General features: G+C 66.8%; 1 protein-coding gene across 1 annotated transcript; it reads left to right on the top strand.

Annotated features, from left to right (window-relative positions):
* Nucleotides 1-3,427: 3,427 nt before the first annotated feature.
* EMID1 (EMI domain containing 1) lies at nucleotides 3,428-13,789 on the top strand (the record flags this gene model as incomplete). Its single annotated transcript, XM_054288766.1, has 15 exons — nucleotides 3,428-3,507; nucleotides 5,967-6,080; nucleotides 6,169-6,272; nucleotides 8,095-8,220; nucleotides 8,316-8,377; nucleotides 8,524-8,635; nucleotides 9,021-9,101; nucleotides 9,254-9,391; nucleotides 10,295-10,381; nucleotides 10,461-10,513; nucleotides 10,597-10,650; nucleotides 11,435-11,479; nucleotides 11,909-11,953; nucleotides 12,852-12,936; nucleotides 13,705-13,789. Coding segments are annotated over 15 exons (1,194 nt in total), but the record flags the coding sequence as incomplete, so codon positions are not given.
* Between the last annotated feature and the right edge of the window lie 2,690 nt (nucleotides 13,790-16,479).

Genomic DNA, 16,479 nt, shown 5'->3' with positions numbered 1-16,479 from the left:
GAGACCAGGCCTGGCCCCGTGCACGGTGTCCCCCCCGCCGCACGGCAGCCCCCCGGTGCAGGGTGCCCCGCCGGTGCCCGGTCCCCCGCCACGCACGGCAGCCCCCGGGATGGATGCACGGCCCCTCCGCGCACGGTATCCCCGGGCACGGCAGGCTCTCCCGCTCGGTGCCTGTCCTGTGCCCCCCCGGCGCACGGGGCCCCCAGGCACGGCAGCCCCCATCCCTCCGGAGTGCGGTGCCCCCGAGGTACGGCAGCCCCCCCGGTGCCCCGTCCCCCCATCGCGGTGCCCGGTTCCCCGCGATCACGGCATCCCCCAGCCCGCCGGTGCCCGGTCCCGCCGCCCCCCGCCCCGCCATGGCCGCCGCGGCCCCCGCCCGTTACCTCCGGCGGCCGCAGCCGCACCGGGACCCGCGGCCGCACCGGGAGCAGCGGCGGCGGCGGCGGCGGGAGCGGCGGGCGCGGGGCCGGGCGGCGGCAGCGCTCAGGCAGCGCCAGGCAGCAGCCACCGACACCGGCACCGGCGGCGCGCACGGCCGCGGGCACGCGAGGCGGGAACGCGCGCCGGGAACGCGCGCCGGGGAGCGGGGGCACGCACGGGGGAGCGGGCATCGGGATCGGGAAAATGCACGGGAAACCGGGCATCGGGATTGGGAAAATGCACGGGAAATGGGGCATCGGGATCGGGACCGGGATCGGCATCAGGATCGGGATCGGGAATACGCACGGGGAACCGGGCATTAGGATCGGAGGCGTGTATCGGGACCGGGGTCACGGTCGGGGAAGCCGGGACATGCAGCGGGGACACGCACGGGGACTCGGTGACTGCACCGGGGACACGCACAGGTTGGGGTGGCTGCATTGGGGACACACACTGGGACGGGGCTCCCCCACCGGCGCCAGGCACTCACAGCGGGGACACCCGCTGGGAACTGTGGGGACACCATTGGGACACGTAGGGGACCGGGTGTCTGCACCGGGGACATGAACTGGTGTCTGCACTGGGGACACACCAGACAAGGGACACCCACTATGACAGGGCATGGGGGACCAGGGACACACACTGGGGACACACACTGGATGTCCCCATGGGCAGCTGTCCCCCAGGTGTACCACCCTGGGGACACTTTGAGGGGACACTTTGAGGGGATACTTTGAGGGGACACTTTGTCCCCCCCTTAGGACAGGTGTTTCCCACAGCCTTGTGGGGAAACTGAGGCACAAGAGGCGGCAGGAGGCCCTGAGCCACAAAGGCACCCCAATATCTGTCACCTTCAGCCCAAGGGTGTGTGGCTCTGCCTGCCAAGGGACAGATCTGGGGACAGATGTGGGGATGGGAGCTGTCACTCTGGTTGTGCCCATGGAGGGACAGATTCGGGGACAGATCTGGGAATGGAGGAGTTGTCACTATGGCTGTGCCCATGGAGGGGCAGATTTGGGGACAGAGGAGTTGTCACTGGAGTTGTACCCATGGAGAGACATCTGGTGACAGATCTGGGGACAGGAGAGTTGTCACTATGGTTGTGCCCATGGAGGGACAGATTTGGGGACAGATCTGAGAATGGAGGAGTTGTCACTATGGCCATGCCCATGGAGGGACAGATTTGGGGACAGGGCTAATGTTGGGTTAGGGTTGGGGTTGGGCAGAGGTGGCCGCGGTGGCCTCGCGGTGCCACCTGGTGGCTTCGAGCACATGGGGGGTCCCGGGTCGGGCATGGGGACACTCACCCGTCCCCTTTCTTGTCCCCACGGTGGGGGACTCACTCCGTGCCAGCCCAGGGTCACCCTCTGCTACCAGGACAATGAGCTGTGCTCGGGGCTGGCACGGGGCAGGGACACGGCATGGGGACATGGAGATGGCATGGGGACATGGAGATGGCATGGGGACCGGGAGATGGGATGGGGACATGGAGATGGCATGGGCACAGGGAGATGGCATGGGCACAGGGAGATGGGATGGGGACATGGAGATGGGATGGGGACGTGGAGACAGGACAGCGATCCGAAAATGGGACATGGCAGAAGGACCTGGAGCTGGGGTGGGGACACAGCGTGGGGACAGAGCTGGGGACACAAATCCAGGGTAGGAGCCAGAGCAGGGACACGGAGCTGGGACTCGATGAGGGGACATGAAGCTGTGATGGGAACACGGAGGTGTGACAGAGCCGTGGCACAGGGACCTGAAGCCACCCCGAGGAGCCCTGAGGGGGCTCAAGCATCAGACAGGGGGTGAACCCTGGCCGGGTGGGTGTCATTGAGGGCTTTGGGGACAGGACCCTGTGCACCGGGGCTGGGCCCTCCATCCGTGTGGGGACACACCCGGTGCAAGCCCCTGTCCCCCCCTAGAGCCCCCCCGTCCCTGAGCGCCACCACAGCCGTGTTTAGTCTGAGCAGGAGCGTGGGTGACCTTCGGCACCCTCGAGGGTAAACAGCCCCAAGGACACCCCGGGGGGGCCGCAGGGTAGGGGTGACCCATGGGTGGGGGTCCCTGGGGGGAGCTGGGTGCTCCTCCTGTGTGCCCACTGTGGGGGACACCCACAGCCCACAGAGGAGGACAGCGTGGGGGGTCCCGGGGTGCTGCCACGGCAGGGAGGTGTCCCCAGACAGACAGACAGACAGACAGACTGTAGGGCCCCCCCGGCGGGGACCACCCGCCCACACACACACGCACACACACACTCGCGGTCTTCTTGCACGCCCCGACACGGGGACCACACACGCGCACACACATGGCAGCGGCAGCTGGAAGAACAGCAGGAGACAGACAGACAGACGGACGGACGGACAGACAGACAAAGGCGGGCAGACAGACAGGAGGGTGGGTGAGCACACGCCCGGGCCGTGCACACACACGCAGGCACAAACGCCTCTGTGTGTGCACACGCGTCTGTGAATCCGTGGGCGCACACGCGTGGGTTCTGCGCGTGTAAAAGTGTGTAAAGCAACGGACAAATGGGGATTTTGCGCGCACACGCGTGTGTAAACCCACGCACAGGGATGCACACGGAGAGTCGCGCACACGCAGGGTCTCGCACACGCGTGTGTCCCCAATCGCTCCCAGGGGCACCGGGGTCCCGCACCGCGCCCCCTCCCCGGTCCCCACCTCCCCCGGCCCCGTTCCTGCCCCTCCCCGGGCCCGTTCGCTCCCGCACCCCGTGTCCGCCCCGGCAGCGGGACCCCGGAGCCGGCGGGGCGGAAGGCGGGCGAGCGGGCGGGGGGGCAGGCGGGGGGTCCCTCCTCCATCCCTCCTCCTCCTCCTCCTCCTCCTCCATCCCTCCTCCTTCCTCCTCCCCTCCCCCGCCGCCCGCTCGGTGCCGGTGCCGGTGCCGGTGGCCGGGCAGCGCCGAGCCCCGCCGAGCGGCATGGCCGGGGCCCGGGGGTGCCGCCGCCGCCCGGCGCTGCCCGCGGCGCTGCCCGCAGCCCTGGGGCTCTGCGGGACCCTGTGCCTGCTGCTGCCGCCGCCCGCCGCCGCCTGGAGCCCGGCCCTGCTGCCGCCCGCCGCCCGCAGGTACCGGCACCGGGACACGGGGAGCGGGGCACCGGGACACGGGGAGCAGGGCACCGGGGACACGGGGAGCGGGGCGCCAGGGACACGGGGATCAGGGCACCGGGATACGGGTATCGGGGCACCGGGGCACGGGAAGCGGGGCACCGGGGGCACGGGGGTCGGCGCTCCGGGGCAGCATCGCCTGCTGCGGGCACCGGGGCTCTTGGTACCGGGGGCTGTGAGTACCGAGAGGCACCGAGGGCTGTGGGTACCGGGTACCGGAGGCTCTGGGTACCGGGTACCGGGGGCACCAGGCACCGACAGCTGTGGGTAGTCGGCACCAGGGGCGTCATGGAGCTCCGGGCACGGGGGACACCGGGGACGTGGGGATGTGGGCACCGGGAGACTCCAGGATCTGTGGGTAGCAGGGGTATCAGGCATGGGGGCATCAGGCGCGGGGTTCTGTGGGTACTGGGGGGCTCTGTACCAGGCGTGGGGGCACCATGGATGGGGGGCACCGGCAGCTGGGCACTCCAGGGAGGGGCTCAGTGATGCTGGGGGTGCTGGGCAGGGGGAGGCTGGGGGCACTGGGAGATACTGGGGCCAGCAGGACTTACTGGGGGCATCAGAGCTGCCAGGCTTAGCAGGGTGCTGGGGCTACTGGGGCTGCCTGGGCATTTTGGGATCCTGGGGCTGCCCAGGCATTTTAGGATCCCGGGGCAGCCTGGCCATACTGAGGCTGAATTGCTGGTATTACTGGGATTACTGGGATGGATTTTGGGGCTGCTGGCTGGCCGTACTGGCACTACTGGGGCTGCCAGGACTCCAGGGGCTGCCTGGGCATACAGGGACATGCTGGGACTACTGGGTTTGCCTGGGCATATTGGGATCCTGGGGCTGCCTTGGCATGCTGGGACTACTGGGAATCCTGAGCATGGTGGGGCTCCCTGGGCAAAGTGGGGGTGCTGAGAGGGCTGGAGTTGATGAGGAGTGAATGTCCCCATCCCCAGGGTCCCCAACCCCAGGGTCCTGCCAGTCCCTTGGATTTGGCCCAGCTCGGGGCTCTGGGGGTGCTCTGGGGGGCTCTGTGGGTGCTCTGTGGGTGCTCTGGGGGGCTGTGGTCCCTGTCCCCCCGCAGCAATGGGGGGGTGCCGGCAGAGGGGGGGTTGTTTACAGGAAACCCTCGGCTCTGGCCGTGTCTCCGCCACCGGATTGCCGGGACCTCCCGGTTCCGCTCGGCTCAGAGAGGCGACGGGCAGAAGCCGCCTCATTTCCCCTTCCCCTCCCGGCCAAGCCCAGGAAGCCCCTGGCGCCTTGGCACGACCCTGCTGTGTGTCCCCGGGACCCCCGGGCCAGCACCCAGCACCAGGACCCCCCACCTCATTCCATCCCATCCCACCCCACGCCTCCCTGAGGCATCGCTGGGATCTCACATGCCCAACACGGGGGCACAAAGCCAAGCGGCTGATTTGGGGAATGGGAGCGGGATTCGGAGCCAAACCTGGTGTGGGCTTTGCCCCGGGTGGGCACAAGCCCTGGCAGCAGAGCCCGGAGCCCCTCGGTGCCAGCGCGGTGCCGGGTGGGCCGGGGTCACACCGGGCCAGGCAGGCGCTCACATGCCAAAGCCTGCCAGCTCCTGCCCTGCTCCCGGGAGGGCATTCCCCTGGGCAACGAGTCGGGACCCGTCCCCATCCCATCTCATCCCACCCCATCCCATCCCATCCCATCCCATCCCATCCCATCCCATCCCATCCCACCCCTATCCCATCCCATCCCATCCCATCCCATCCCATCCCATCCCATCCCAACAGGCATTTCCACAGCTGCAGCTGGCACCGCCCAGCAGTTGGGTACTCTGCGAGGGGGACAATGCCCCCCGGGACCCCCTTGGCACGGCAGGGTGGCAGCGGGAGCGTGGTGACAGCCCCGGCGGGCTCTGTGCCTGCCCAGCCCTGGCACGGTGCCCGCCTGGGACGCTGCCCAGCCGGAAAGCCCTGTGCCACCCCGCAGTCCCCCCCGCCTCCGGCACCTCCCAGACAATTGTCCCCCCGCGGCGCCCGCTTGTCCCTGCTGCCACCGCCTCCCTCCTTGCAGCACTGCAGCGGGCACGAAAAGCTCATTTTTTGACCCAAATTGTGCAGCCTTTGAATTTCGAGCTGCCGAGGGTACTGCGAGTCCTTCCCGCCGCGGGGATGGGGACATCGGTGTCATGGCGGGGGGAAACTGAGGCTGGGGTGCCCGGGGAGGGGGTGGGCAGAGCCTGGCATGTGGGGCAGAAGAAAGGAGCCTTTGTGTGGGGTGGGCTGGGGGCACGGGGGGGCTCCGGGCCAGCGCTGCCGGGAATGCAGCAGGAATGTGCTGTCCCATGTGTCACAGCAGAGCTCCCCTTGGGCATCCCAAAAACCGGGCATGGGCGGCAGTTCGGGTGGCAGCACCCCCGTGGTGTCCCCGAGGAAGGGCTGGTGACATTTCCCTTCCAGCAACTGGTGCTCCTACACGGTGACACGGACGGTGTCGTGCCACGTCCAGAACGGGACCTTCCTGCAGAGGGTGTTCCAGGGCTGCCGCTGGCCCCTGGCCTGCAGCGGGGGCAGGTGAGCGGGGCCACCAGGGTGCCCTGGGGACAGGGACAGCCGGGATGTTGTCCCCAGGGCGGGTGTGAGCTGCCCCCGTGTGCCACAGCTACCGCGCCGTGGTGAGGCCGCTCTACAGGGTGACCTACAGGACACTGACGGCGCTGGAGTGGCGCTGCTGCCCCGGACACGGCGGACAAAACTGCGAGGAAGGTGGGAGATGGACGGGATGGGGACATGGGCAGGGAGGGGTGGTGGCACTCAGGGGCTGTGGGACACGGCCTTCGGTGTCACTGCAGGGTGAGGAGAGGGATGGATGGATGGATGGATGGATGGATGGATGGATGGATGGATGGATGATGGATGGATGGATGGATGGATGGATGGATGGATGGATGGATGGATGGATGATGGATGGATGATGGATGAGGGATGGATGGATGTATGATGGATGGATGGATGGATGGGTGGATGATGGATGGATGATGGATGAGGGATGGATGGATGTATGATGGATGGATGGATGGATGGATGGGTGGATGATGGATGGATGGATGGATGGATGGATGGGTGATGGATGGATGGATGGATGGATGGATGGATGGAGGGAGATCCCTGGGGCAGTGCATGGACAGTCAAGGGTACAGGAGTGGGTGGACACTGGGATGTGCCTGGGGTGGGGAACAAACAGCCGATGGACGGGGTGTGGGTGGATGGACAGATGGACAGATGGACAGATTGATAGATGGACATTCCCCAGCATGGCAGTGCCCACGAGGGGCTGCAGCCCCCCAGCCACGAGGGGCCGGCTGTGGGTGGGCAGTGGATGAATGGGTGCGAGGCTGTGCCGTGTGTGGGAGGACAGGCGCTGCCAGCTCTGACAGGGGGGTCTTTGTCCCCATTGTCACCACGTCCTCCTCCTCCTCCTCCTCCTCCTCCTCCTCCTCCTCCTCCTCCTCCTCTTCCTCCCTCTCCCCCAGGACTCCACCGCAGGTCCCAGCCCACCCCTGGCTTCATGGGGGCTGTGAGGGCAGCGGGTGGCACCCAGGGGTGGGGAGGGGACACCCAGGGGTGGCACCGAGGCTCTGCAGGGCAGCGAGTGACACGGCGGGGTCCGGAGGCAGCCGAGTGGGCACAGCGCTGGGGGAGGCGGGGGGTTCTTCCTCCTCCTTCTCTTCCTCCTCCTCCTCCTCCTCCTCTTTCTCCTCCTCCTCCTCCTCCCTCTGTGCTTGGCCCCCTGCCCCACATCTGGCCCCACTTAGGGCTGTCCCCTGCAGCACGGGGGTGGCCATGCTGGGCGGGGTGACAGCGTGGGGGGGCTCGGGGGCCACCGCTGCTGCAGACACCCCTTTGCTGCCATTCTGGGTGGCCCCGAGCCGCTGTCCCCAGGATCCCTCGGTGGGGACAGGGGACTGGGACACCCCCGCGGGAGGTGGGCAGTGTCCCCAAGACTGTGCCCCCCCCGCCAAAGCCACCCCAGAATGGGGCTGGGGGCTGGGGGGGGAGGGGGGGGTGTTTGGGTGTGGGTTCAGGGCTGAGGGGGGAACTGGGGTGGCTGGGGCTGAGATTTGGGGGTGATCATGGGGAAATTTGGGGGATCTGGTTAAGGACCATGGGTGGGTTTTGAGGGTTGTGGGTTGGGGCCATCTGCTGTGTGGCCATGGAGGGTTTTGGGGTCCGGTTAAAGGACCATGGGTGGGTTTTGAGGGTTGTGGGTTGGGGGCAGCTGGTGTGTGGCCATGGAGGGTTTTGGGGTCTGGTTAAGGGCCGTGGGTGGGTTTGGGGGTTGTGGGTTGGGGGCACCTGCTGTGTGGCCATGGAGGGTTTTGGGGTCTCGTTCAGCACCATGGGTGGGTTTGGGGGTTGTGGGTAGGGGCCATCTGGTGGGAGGGTTTTGGGGTCTCATTTAAGGCCATGGGTGGGTTTGGGGGATCTCAGGGTTATGGGTGGGATTGGAGTCTGAGGCTCACCCACAGCAAGGATGGGCCCCTGCACCCCCCAGTGTGTTGAAACACAACAGGAAGGTCTCCCACAGCAGGCGATGCCCCGCGGGGGGGTCCCCCCGTGCTGACCCCCCTTTCCTCGGCTCGCCCCTCGCTCACCCTGCGGGACCCCAGCGCCGCCGCCCGCCGGCCCCCCCTGCACCCCGCGGCCTTCTCAGGTGGGTCCCTCCCTCCCCAGCCCCGCTGGGGCGGGCCCAGAGGCCCGGGCGCCCCCCACCCACCGCCCGTGCCCCCCAATGTCCCCCGCCCGCAGGGTGCCTGAACTGCAGCCGTGTCGGGGAGCTCACAGCCCGGCTCGCCACCCTCGAGGCGCAGGCAAGTCCCGTTTGGGCTCTGGCACCTCCCTGCTCCCCCGAGGGGCACCGGGGGTGTCACCCTGTGCCCCCTGTGCTGTCACCCGGTGTCCCCTGTGCTGTCACCCTGTGCCCCCTGTGCTGTCACCGTCCCCGTGTCGTTGGCAGGTGGCGCGGCTGGCGGTGGCCGAGCCCCCCAGGAGCAGCAGCCCGGGCAGGGGGCCCGAGGCCGGGCAGCTCTGGGGGTCCCCGGCCGCCCGAGGGAGCCCCGGCGATGACGGTAAGGCAGGGTGACAATGACTGTGACAGTGACAGTGACAGCGACAGTGACAGCGACAGTGCCACCTGGCAGCACCCGCGGGGCGGGGAGCGCACCTGGGTGCTGTCAATATTTTGGGGGGTCAGGACCCCTCATTTTGGGGAAAAGCAAAGCTGTACCACGGCAGTGGTGACACTGAGCAGGCCCACCTGACAGGGGGGTTTTTGTCCCCATTGTCACCATTGTCCCCATTGTCACCATATCCTCCTCCTCCTCCTCCCTCTCCCCCGGGGGCTGTGGGGGGACAGGCGAGCCCTGGGGAGGGTCTGGGGGCCGGCTGTGGGTGGGGGGCGCCCCGAGGGGCTGACCCCGTGTCCCCCCCACCTCAGGGTGCTCTGTCCCGCAGGGAGACCCGGCTGGAGGGGCCCCCCCGGGCCCCAGGGCGGCGCGGGAGGACGGGGAGTGAAGGGGCCAGCGGGGCCACCAGGTACGGGGGACACTGTGGGGGGACCCCAGCCTGGTGCCTGGCCCAGCCGAGCCCCCCTTTACACATTTGGGGGGTCCGTGCAGCAGTTTGGGGGCTCGGGAGGGCTCCAGGCTGCACGGCCGCGATCCTCACCCTCCTCTTCCTCCCCGCAGGTCCCCCCGGCCCCCCGGGACCGCCCGGCCGGGATGGAGCCCCGGGGCTCCCCGGAGAGAAGGGGTCCCCCGGGCCCCCCGGCCCCCCCGGCCCCCCTGCCCCGCTGGGGCCCGCGATCCCCCGGCTGGCCGAGCCCGGTAAGGGGGGCTGCGATGGGGTTCCCCAAGAGCGACCCCAAAAATGGGGCTGGGATGGGGCTGGGCTGGGGTCCTTCCCCCATTGTGACCCCAAAAACGGGGCTGGGATGGGTTGGGGGGTCTGAGCCTCTCCTGGGCTGGGGGTGGTGTGGGGACATCCTGGGGGGCACTGGGGATGAGGTGGGGGCACTGGGCAGCACTGGGGACACCCAGGACATAATTGGGGTCCTGGGGATGAGATGTGGGGCACTGGGCAGAGCTGGGGACATCCATAACATCCCTGGGGTGACATGGATGAGATGTGGGGTACTGGGCAGAGCTGGGGACATCCTGGTGGTCATTGGGTTCCCAGGGATGAAATGTGGGGCACGGGGCAGCACTGGGGACACTGAGGACATCCCTGGGGTGACAGGGATGAGATGTGGGGTGCAGAGCAGCATTGGGGGCCCTGGGGATATCACTGAGGTTCACAGATGAGGTGTGGGGCATTGGGCAGTACTAGGGACCCTGAGGACATCACTGGGGTGACATGGATGAGATGTGGGGCACAGGGCAGTACTGGGCACCCTGAGGACATCATTGGAGTTCTGGGGATGAGATGTGGGGCATTTGGCAGCACTGGGGTCCCCCCTTGCCATCTCTGGGGTTCACAGATGAAGTGTGGGGCACTGGGCACACCCCTGACACCCCCAGGATTCCAGGCATGATTTGGGGGGCCACCGGGCACTGCAGGGCACCCCCTGCCAACATTGGGGTCCCAGCAATGAGGTGTGGGGTGCTGTGAAGAGCTGGGCACCCCCTGCCATCAGGGCAGAGACAGGGCAGGGCAATGCGGTCCTCCCCTTGTCCCCACACGGGGGTCACGGGGACCCTGCCCCAAACACCCCCCCATTGTCCCCACAGGGGACCCCGTCCTGTCCAACACCTTCACCGAAGCCACCAGGAGCGTCGTGGGTCCCGTGGGACCCCCCGGACCCGCGGGGCCGATGGGTGAGGGTGTCCCCCCTGTCCTTTGTCACCCCCGATGTTTTAGGGCGGGACTGAGCCGTGTCCCCCCCTGTCCTTGCAGGTCCCCCCGGCCCCCCCGGGCCCGTCGGTCCCCCCGGGCCCCCCGGACCCGATGTAAGTGCTGGGGGGGTGGGACAGGGCAGGGCTGACCCCCCCAGTGTCCCCCCAGCGCTGATGTCCTCACCGTGTCCCCACAGGGCAGGGCAGGAGCGCCCGGAGCTGCGGGGCCCCCGGGGGACAAGGGGGACACGGTGAGTGCCACAGGGACACGGGGACACCGCCTGCGGGGGTGGCCGTGCCCAATGTCCCCATAGTGTCCCCAGGGGACAAGGGGGACACGGTGAGTGCCACTGGGACACTGTGACACCGCCTGGGGGGTGGCCGTGCCCAGTGTCCTCATAGTGTCCCCAAGGCCACCCTGGCAGCTCTGGTGTCCCCCGTGGTGGCCGTGTCCGGGTGGGGGACACAGGGAGGGGTTTGGGGACACCCCTGCTCCAGACACCCCATCCCTGCTGGGTGGCCCCAAGCCATTGTCCCCACTGGGGACAGGGCACAGGGACCCCGCCATGGGGTGGGGATGTGGGCACTGTCCCAAGGTCCCACTCTCCAAAGGCACCCCCCAGAATGGGGCTGGGGGCTGTGGGGGGGTTTGGGAGGTGGGTTCAGGGCTGGGGGGAGATGTGGGGGCTGGGGATGGGTTTGGGGTGAAATGGGGGGAACTGGGATGTGGCCATGGGGAGATTTGGGGGTTTCAAGACCATGGGGGAGTTTGGGGGTGTGGGTTGAGGGGTTTGGTGTGGGGTAATGGGGGAGTTTGGGGTTTGATTTGCAGTAATGGGGGGGGATGTGGGGTCTGGAGCAGGGTCAGTGGGGGATTTGGGGATTTGGTGTGCAGTAATGGGGGATTTGGGGGTCTGGTGTGCAGTAATGGGGGATTTGGGGTCTGGTGTGGGGTCTCAGCCCCGGGCTCTGCCAGCCCCTCCCCAGGTGGGGGTCCGGCCGTGCCCCCGGTGCTGATGGGCTCTGTCCCTGCAGGGTCCCCAGGGCCCCCCGGGCAGCCGCGGGCAGGACGGGGCACAGGTACGTGTGGGGGGTGGGGGGGGGGGTGTGGGGGGTGTGTGTGTGGGGGGGGAGGGGGGGTGTGTGTGTGCGTGTGGGGTGTGTGGGGGTGTGTATGGGCGTGTGGGGGGTGTGTGTGTGGGGGGGGTGTGTGGGGGTGTGTGTAGGCGTGTGGGGTGTGTGTGTGGGTGGGGGGGGTGTATGGGGTGTGTGTGGGTGTGTGTGGGGTGTGTGTGTGGGGGGTGTGTGTGTGTGGGGTATGTGCGGTGTGTGTGGGGTGTGTGTGTGGGGTGTGTGTGTGTGTGTGTGTGGGGTGTGTGTGGGGTGTGTGTGGGTGTGTGTGGGGTGTATGGGTCCCCCCTGCCAGCCCCTCTCCTCTCCTCTCCTCTCCTCTCCTCTCCTCTCCTCTCCTCTCCTCTCCTCTCCTCTCCTCTCCTCTCTGTGTTCCAGGGCCAGCCGGGCCCCCGGGGCCAGCCGGGCGACAGGGGCACGTGGGTGAGTGACACCGGGGACAGCGGGGGGCAGGAGGGACACACGGGACTGACAGGGGATGGGCTGGGAGTGGGGATGGACACGGGAGGAGCCCGACACCCTCCCTGCTGTCCTCTGCGTCTCTGGCACCCCAGTGATGTCCTCAGGGTCCCCTCTTGTTCCTACTGCCCCACAGCTCGTCCCTGGGTCCCCAGGGTAGGCAAGAGTGTCCCCAGTTCTCCCCAGTGCCCCACACATCATCCATGGCACCCCAGCACTGTCCTGGCTGTCCCCAGCACTGCCCAGTGTCCCAGAGCTCATCCATGGCACCCCGGTGACATCCTGGGTGTCCCCAGTGCCCCACAGCTCATCTGTGTGTCCCCAGGGCCCACAACCATCCATGGCACCCCAGGGATGTCCTGGGTGTTCCCAGCTCTGCCCAGTGTCCCACACCTCATCCCTGGCACCCCAATGATGGCAGAGGGTGTCCCCAGCTCTGCCCAGTGTCCCACAGCTCATCCATGTCACCCCAGTGACATCCTGGGTACCCCAGTGACATCCTGTGTGTCCCCAGTTCTGCCCAGTGCCCCACAACAATCGATGTCACCCCAGTGATGTCATGGGTGTCCCCAGCTTTGTCCAGTGCCATGCCTCATCCCCAGAGGTGGCTCCTGGGCTCCCTGGCCAATGTCACCCAGTGCCAATGTCACCAATGTCACCTGAACAGGCTGATGGGGCACAGGGTGGGCTCAGACCCCCAGGGTTTCACCCTCACCTTCCCCTGGTGTCGTGTTGAGTCAGGGGGTCCCCGTGTCCCCCCCCAAGGGTGGCCTGGGCCCATGTGGGGCCCCCGTGTCCCCCCCGAGGGTGGCCTGGGGCCATGTGGGGTACAGCCCCCCCTGACCCCTCTCTCTGTCCCCAGGGGGAGGGTTTGCACCAGCTCCGCGAGGCGCTCAAGATTTTAGCGGAGAGGGTTTTAATCCTGGAAACAATGATTGGGCTCTACGGTGAGTAGGGGCAGGGGACCCATCCCTGGGGTGACCCCCACCCCTGCCAGGAGGTCACCAGGCCCCCATGACATCACGGTGGCATCAGCCATGCATGCTGTCATCACCCACACGGTGCCATCGTGGCCAGCACTGGGGACCACCCCAAGGAAAGGCCACCAGGGTCCCCCCACCCTCACCCCCATCTGGGCACCCCAGAGCCCCCCCGGCACTGCAGGGACACCTGTGGCAGTCTCGGTGTTGGGGACAAGCTGGTGGCCCTCTGAGAAGGTTGGGGACTTGTCCCCCCACGTTTTGGAGGGCTCAGCGTGCTGGGGGTGGCAGAGGGAGCACCCCCAGCTGGGGACAGCAGTGTCCCCCTGGACAGGTTGTGGATGTGTCCCCCAAATCTGAGTGGCTCAGTGTGCTGGAGGTGGCGGAGGGAGCACCCCCAGGTCAGGGACATCGGTGTCCCCATCAGGGCACTGCCAGGGACATCAGGCCAGCACAAGGGACCTCTCCTGTCCCCATGGACCCGCAGGGATGGGGGAGCCCCCAGCACCCTCTGAGACTGGGAGGACCCTCCTAGGAGACCTGGCACCCCCTCCTCGTGCCCCAGCACCCCCATCCTGCTGGGGCTGCACCCCTGCCATGCTGTGCCACCCCTGCCGTGCCGTGTCCCCGTGCCGTGTCCCCGTGCTGTGTCCCCGTGCCATGTCCCCGCGCTGTGCCCACTGCGGGGCCAACGCGCTCTGCTCTGCTCTGCTCTGCTCTCTCCCTCTCCCCCAGGCCAGTAGCTTCCAAACCCTCCTGCGGCAGCAGGCCCGGCTGGAGGTCCTGGCTAGAAGGGTCACCTTGCTGGAAGCCATCATCTGGCCAGGTAACCACGCCCTGCCCCGCCCTGCCCCGCCCGGGAGCAGGCATGGAGCCGCGGCACCCCCGGGAGCGGGCACGGAGCACGGGGGGTGCAGCACCCACGGGAACGGGCACCCCAGAGAGCTTGGAGACCTGCTTGGATTGAGGGGGCAACCATGGAGATCTCATGGATTTAGCCATGCAGTCATGGAGAACCTCCTGGATTGAGAGGTGACCATGGAGATGTCATGGATTGAGAGGTGACCATAGAGATCCTCCTGGACTGAGGTGACCATGGAAATACTCTTGGAGAGGTGACCATGGAGAGCCTCTTGGTCTGAGAGGGGCAACCATGGAGATCCTCCTGGACTGGAGAGGCAAACATCGAGATCTCTTGGACTGAGAGGGGCAACCAGGGAGATCCTCTTGGATTAAGAGGTGACCATGGAGATCCTCCTGGATTGAGAGGTGGTCATGGAGATTCCCTTAGACTGAGAGGGGCAATCATGAAGATCCTCCTAGATTGAGAAGGGCAACCATGGAGATCCTCCTGGACTGGAGACGCAAACATGGAGATCTCTTGGATTGAGAGGGGCAACCATGGAGATCCTCTTGGATTAACAGGTGACCATGGAGATCCTCCTAGATTGAGAAGGACAACCATGGAGATCCTCCTGGATTGAGAGGGACAACCATGGAAATACCCTTGGATTGAGAGGGGTAAACATGGAGATCCTCTTGGATTGAGAGAGGCAACCATGGAGATCCATTTGGATTGAGAGGTGACCGTGGAGGTCTCTTGGATTTAGCCATGCAACCATGGAGAACCTCTTGGACTGAGAGAGGCAAACATGGAGATCTCTTGGATTAAGAGGCAATCCTGGAGATCCTCGTGGGCCTAGTGAAACTCTGGAGCTCCCCAAGGTTGAAGGGAGACCATGGAGAGACCCTCTCACTCCAAAGGAGCCCATGGAGACCCTTCTTGGACCAAGAGGAACCCTGGAGCTCCTTAGGGTTCATGAGAGACCATGGAGAGACTCAAAGGAGACCATGGAGACCCCTCTTGGACAAAGGGGACCCATGGAGGTCCCCAAGGCCAAGGGAAGCTCCAGAGCCCCTCTGGAACCACAGGAGACCATGGAGCCCCTCTTGGATTGGGAGAGGCAACCACGGAGCCCCTTTTGGGCCAAGGGGAACCCTGAAGCTCCCCAGGGTTCCAGGAAATCCTTGGAGAAGACCATGGAGACCCCCTCAAGCCAAGGGAGGCTCACAGGGACCCTCTCAGGCTGGAGCAGCTCCCAGAGCTCCCGCTGTCCCCAGGGATCCCCTGGTGCCAACCCCCCCGTGCCAGGGTGCCCCCCACCCTCACCCCGTCTCCCCCTCCCCATTCCAGCTGTGCTTTCCCACAGGGCTCACACCGGGGGTGCCAGGCAGGGGTGCCAGCTGGGGGATCCTCGAGTGCCACCACCGTGGGGCAGTGTCCCCCATTTCTGCGGGGCAGAACCTGCACAGCACTGATTTGGGGGGTTTGGAGCAGGGGGTGACATCCCAGCCCCTGACCCCCCCTTTTCTCCTCTCTCCCCACAGAGCCAGAGCCCGGCTCAGGCAGCGGCGCCTCCGGCACGGCGACCCCCGGGGTGCCCCGTGCCAGGCGTGGCAGTGGGCACCCCCCGTACCGCATCGTCACCGTGCCCCGCCACAACCCCCCTGGGCCGTGACAGTGCCACCCCGGACACCCCGGTCACCCCTGGGGTCAGCCCTGTCACCCCGGTCACCCTGGTCATCTCCCCGGTCACCTCGCTGTGCCACCCTGAGGAGCAGGACGGGGTCACCCCGGTCACCCCACTGTGCCACCCCGGTCACCCCGGCTACCCTGGTCACCCTGCTGTGCCGCTCCAGTCACACTGGTCACCATGGTCACCCCAGTCACCCCGCTGTGCCACCCTGGGGAGCAGGACGGTGCCACCCCCGTCCCCCCTCTTGGTGCTACTGGTGGCACGGCACCGCCCCCCCGCCATGCTTTGCCCCATCGCCACTGCCAGGGTCCCCAGGAGGGACAGGGGTGTCCCCAACGCCATCTCTGTCCCCCCCCTGCCATGGGGCAGCTCCAAGGGATGGGTTCTGTACAATTCCATCCCATCCCAGCCCGGGGGAGGGGATTGGGGGCCTTGGTGGGGGCCCCCCGGGTGGGGATCCCGCTGTGCCGCGCGCTTCGCTGCTTTGGGACACGCCAGGGCATTAAATGTCCACAAATCCACGTCCTGTGGGGTGGCTTGGTGCGCCAGGGACATCTCAGGGGACATGGGCACCTGTGGGATGGAGTGGGATGGGATGGGATGGGATGGGATGGGATGGGATGGGATGGGATGGGATGGCATCCATGGGATGGCATCCATGGGATGGGATGGGAAGGGATGGGATCCGTGGGATGGGATAGGTTGGGATACAGTGTGATCCATAGGATGGGATGGCATCCATGGGATGGCATCCATGGGATGGGTTGGGATGTGTTGGGATCCATGGGATGGGATCCATAGGTCGGGATGGGATGGGATGGGATGGGATGACACTCAGTGACACCCAAGGGACATGTGACTGTGCCATGGGACACCCATCCGTGATGTGACACCAATCCATGCAATGTCACCCGTGGACACCCACCCATGTCACAGCATCCATGGGACACCCAGCTGTGCCACTACACCTCGG

Source organism: Melozone crissalis, unplaced genomic scaffold (genome assembly GCF_028551555.1).
Source record: "Melozone crissalis strain CALT ecotype California unplaced genomic scaffold, PUWL_Pcris_2 ptg000063l_1, whole genome shotgun sequence".
In the NCBI taxonomy this organism is placed as follows: Eukaryota; Metazoa; Chordata; class Aves; order Passeriformes; family Passerellidae; genus Melozone; species Melozone crissalis.
The sequence above is the reverse complement of the archived record's forward strand: the minus strand, read 5'-3'. Positions and strand labels throughout refer to the sequence as shown.